The sequence below is a fragment of the Asparagus officinalis genome, chromosome 7, assembly GCF_001876935.1.
Source record: "Asparagus officinalis chromosome 7, Aspof.V1, whole genome shotgun sequence".
Lineage (NCBI taxonomy): Eukaryota > Viridiplantae > Streptophyta > Magnoliopsida > Asparagales > Asparagaceae > Asparagus > Asparagus officinalis.
The window spans coordinates 16071446-16074989 of NC_033800.1; the positions used below are offsets into that span (position 1 = coordinate 16071446).

Here is a 3544-nt window from a genome sequence, read left to right on the forward strand (position 1 = left end):
AAAACACCACAAAAAAAGGCCTCAGTGACTTTAAGATTTTTGCAGGGGGTGTGAATAACTAACAAAGGGAAGTAGAATTTGGACAGGTGTAAATGACAAAGGAAAGAAAGCTGACCTTTTAAATGAATAACCATGGCAGAGATGAAAGCCAAAAAAGAAAGAAGGAAACAGATCTGGTGGTTTCTACTGTTGACCGAAGCCTCTAAAGAAAGAGTAGCCTTATACATTGGGTTTCCAATTTAACCAGTCACTAAAGTTCGTCTCGTTAGCTATATGGAAAATCCAAAAGCTTTGATGGTAGATTGAATTAATGAACAAACTAAGCACAAAAATCTCCACAGTTCCCTAACATTAAGAAGAGCCCAGATATATCAACTAATTAAAATCCATCTAAGGAAAGGCAATAGAGTTCTAGACAATTCTTCTGCTCTTTACTCCCAAATAACAAGATCCGGCATGCCATGAATGAGAAGCCCCAACATCACATGACTGATATACAAAAGAAAAGAATTACCTGCAATCTATAAGATCAGTGGTTAATTATTCACACTTACTATTACCCCTTCTTTCCTTCTCTACTCATCTTTTTATCTGAACCTGGTTTTTGTTACAATTACATCTGATCATTCCGTTCACATCCTTTTAGCCCCATACTTGTCATCCAGCAAATGTGATAGTATTCTTTTCTTTCTTTATCATACTCTCTTTTTTTCTCCTGATTTTTTAGTAATGCTAATAGGCCATCCTAAAGCCTAGATATATGGCATGTGTAAAGGCCTAAGGGTCAGGCCCAGTCCACACAATTTGCTAATCTGCGCTGAACAAGATTAGCCATGTATGCTATCCGCACTTCCAAAGAAGAGGATCCACCCTCCATAAGAGGAGAGAAACTGAAAGATCTCACATATCGTCATTTATCCAGCAAATGTGAATGCATTTTTTTCTTATCGTACTTTTCTCTCCTGATTTTTTTATTCATGCTAATAGGCCATCCTAAACCCTAGATATATGGCCTGAAGGTCCAAGGATCAGGCCCAGTCCACACAGCCTGCTTGTCTGCACTGACAGAAGGTACCCATGTACGATATATCCACTCTTCCAAAGAAGAGGATCAACCCTCTAGACATGGAAAGAACTGACAGTTCCAGATTGGTGAACCTTCCCCAACTTAGCCCTACATAGTACCTCACATAAGTGGCAAACCCCCAATACTAAACAGATTCTACTTTCTACTTCCATTGTTAGATTTAGCTCAACCAAGGTATTCTTATTGACTAGTGCTTTGGGTTGAGAATTCATAATCCCATCGCCTCTTGTCAAGTATAAGAGCTCTAACTCAGCCATCCAGCTTCAACATGGCATTTCCAAATCATAAGAGCACAGGCCTCACTTCAACTCAATCAGATAAACTAATCAAATGTTAGCTCTAACCAATATAGCTTATCCTACAACACTCATAAGTCATAATCCTCGTACAAAAAAGATCTCATTTTTCAGATACATGTCCCGTTGGAGACTTGTTAGAAAGAAAGATAAAACAGTTTAACTTTCATCAAACAGCTAATAACTTGTAGAACTCTTAGCGGGAAACTATTTGCCTTTCGCCAAGCAGCTAATAAGTCATTGAAATCTTAGACAGGAACAATGGAAAATGCTAAATTAAACGCACCAACTTGTAAGCTAAACACAAACAATGCTAATTACGTAATTCTTTTGACATATTAAAGAAAGCAACAAGTAATACCTGATTTGTTACAAATCCTTTCAGCATGCCCAGAAAATCGTCATGTTTTTCAATGTCAAGCCTCCCGAGTTCACATCTGTTGTTCTCCTGCGTTCATGTTGTAAACAAGCAGGAGATCACATTCTCAAGCTCAATCACGATTTATAAAACATCACCGCAAGTACAGTCATAAGCATCTGTACAAGGTTTCCACTTTCTATGATTGCTAGTGTATGCATGGTTAGAACATTTTGAAAGAATTGGAGCTTATTGTAAAGTATAACCCATACGCTCATGCTGAAACACATGTAAAAATGACATTTCGCTGTCCAAAATAAAATTGTGTTTTGTAGGAATTCAAATGATGAAGAATGATTAACTAAAATTGTTCAACCACGAATCGTGTGGAAAGATTATCATGTTTAGAAGATATTAATGTATACATTTTTAACAGAAATACTCAGAATATAGATAGATAAGAAACTGAGTGTTTATTAAGTTGCATAGAGAGAAAAAAATTCGTCAACATACTGCTTAAAAAAATAAGAACATCAACTTCCTCAAAAGGACAACATCGAAATAGACCAGATGCACTTAGAGGCTAGAGATGTTTAAATGGGTTTAGCAGTCAAAACAACATACAAGATACATTATTTTGGAATTGAAGTACATCACAATGTGGACGGTGTGTTACACATAAACCACCATTAGCTTCAAATATAGCAGCAAATTCAACAGTGAAATTTCTATCACTTGATTACTGTTTTGGGATGATATACGAAATTTGTTCGGTTATGTGTTTACATTCTACTAACTATTTTTTAGTAGAATTCACAAAATACTATGTCAGATATTTTGTTGGAAACTAATTCTCCTGAGCTGTTTTTTACTAGAGAAAAGCATCACAAACATGGTAATTTCAGAAATCTAATATAGCAACATATTCAATAATGAATTTTCTATCGCTTGGTTAATATGGGATAACGTCTGCACGAAGCCACAATGCTGTTTGGGAATGTGTTTATATTCTATGAACTATTTTTCAGGTAGATTTCACGAACTACCATATCAGTTATTTTGTGGGAAAAAATTCTGAGCTATTTTTACTAGAGAAAAGCATCACAAACTCTAAACCAACAGAAAGCCCCATAACGGTGTTAATAGTGCAGTTAATATGACTAAATACCGCTATTATGGTGTTAAGGTGCAAGGATGAAAAAGTTGTTATATAAGCTAAATGAGGGCAAAGTTGTCCAAAAGTAAAGCTCATATGCTTATCACGTGACCATAGCTTTCACCAGCCTAGCCACGGTAGTTTAGTGGAAAAATTTAGTGGTAATTTTCTCTAACAAAAGTTGAGAGGTAGTTTCCTTCAAGATTCCAATAGTTCATAGTAGTTTTGTGACATTTATTCTTTTTTCTTTTTTCTTTTTTCTTTTTTTTCTTTTTTTTTTGGTGAAGTAATAACATTAAAGATATGTGGAAAAAGCTTGCCCGCCCATGCAAGTGACTAGTGTATTGGCATGGGATCAATATCATATGTTTAATTTGGACTTCTATGCACATTTCGTAAAGGAACCTTATAACTTGCCCATACTCATTTGACTGTCCATTTCTAAATCATAACTCATAGGCTGCCAAAGGACAAATTTTTAAAAACACTCATTTTTCAAATTTATATAGCAAAATAGACCGTTTTAAAAAAAAAAATCAGCAAAACTGACCCTTTTCATCTGAAAAGGGTCGGTTTTGCTGCGGAAGAGTTTTTCGAAAATGCACGGGACCAGCAGTCCTGTGCATTTCGTTTACTTTTCATTACAC

At 35.6% G+C, this 3544-nt stretch overlaps 1 protein-coding gene across 1 annotated transcript in view; it reads right to left on the reverse strand.

Annotated features, from left to right (window-relative positions):
• LOC109846743 (sorting nexin 2B-like) overlaps positions 1–3544 on the reverse strand; it is a 9753-nt gene that overhangs the window by 1650 nt on the left and 4559 nt on the right. Inside the window, exon 5 of the mRNA XM_020415989.1 lies at positions 1745–1831. Coding sequence (XP_020271578.1) covers positions 1745–1831 — 87 coding nt within the window. The remainder of the gene's footprint in view (positions 1–1744; positions 1832–3544) is intronic.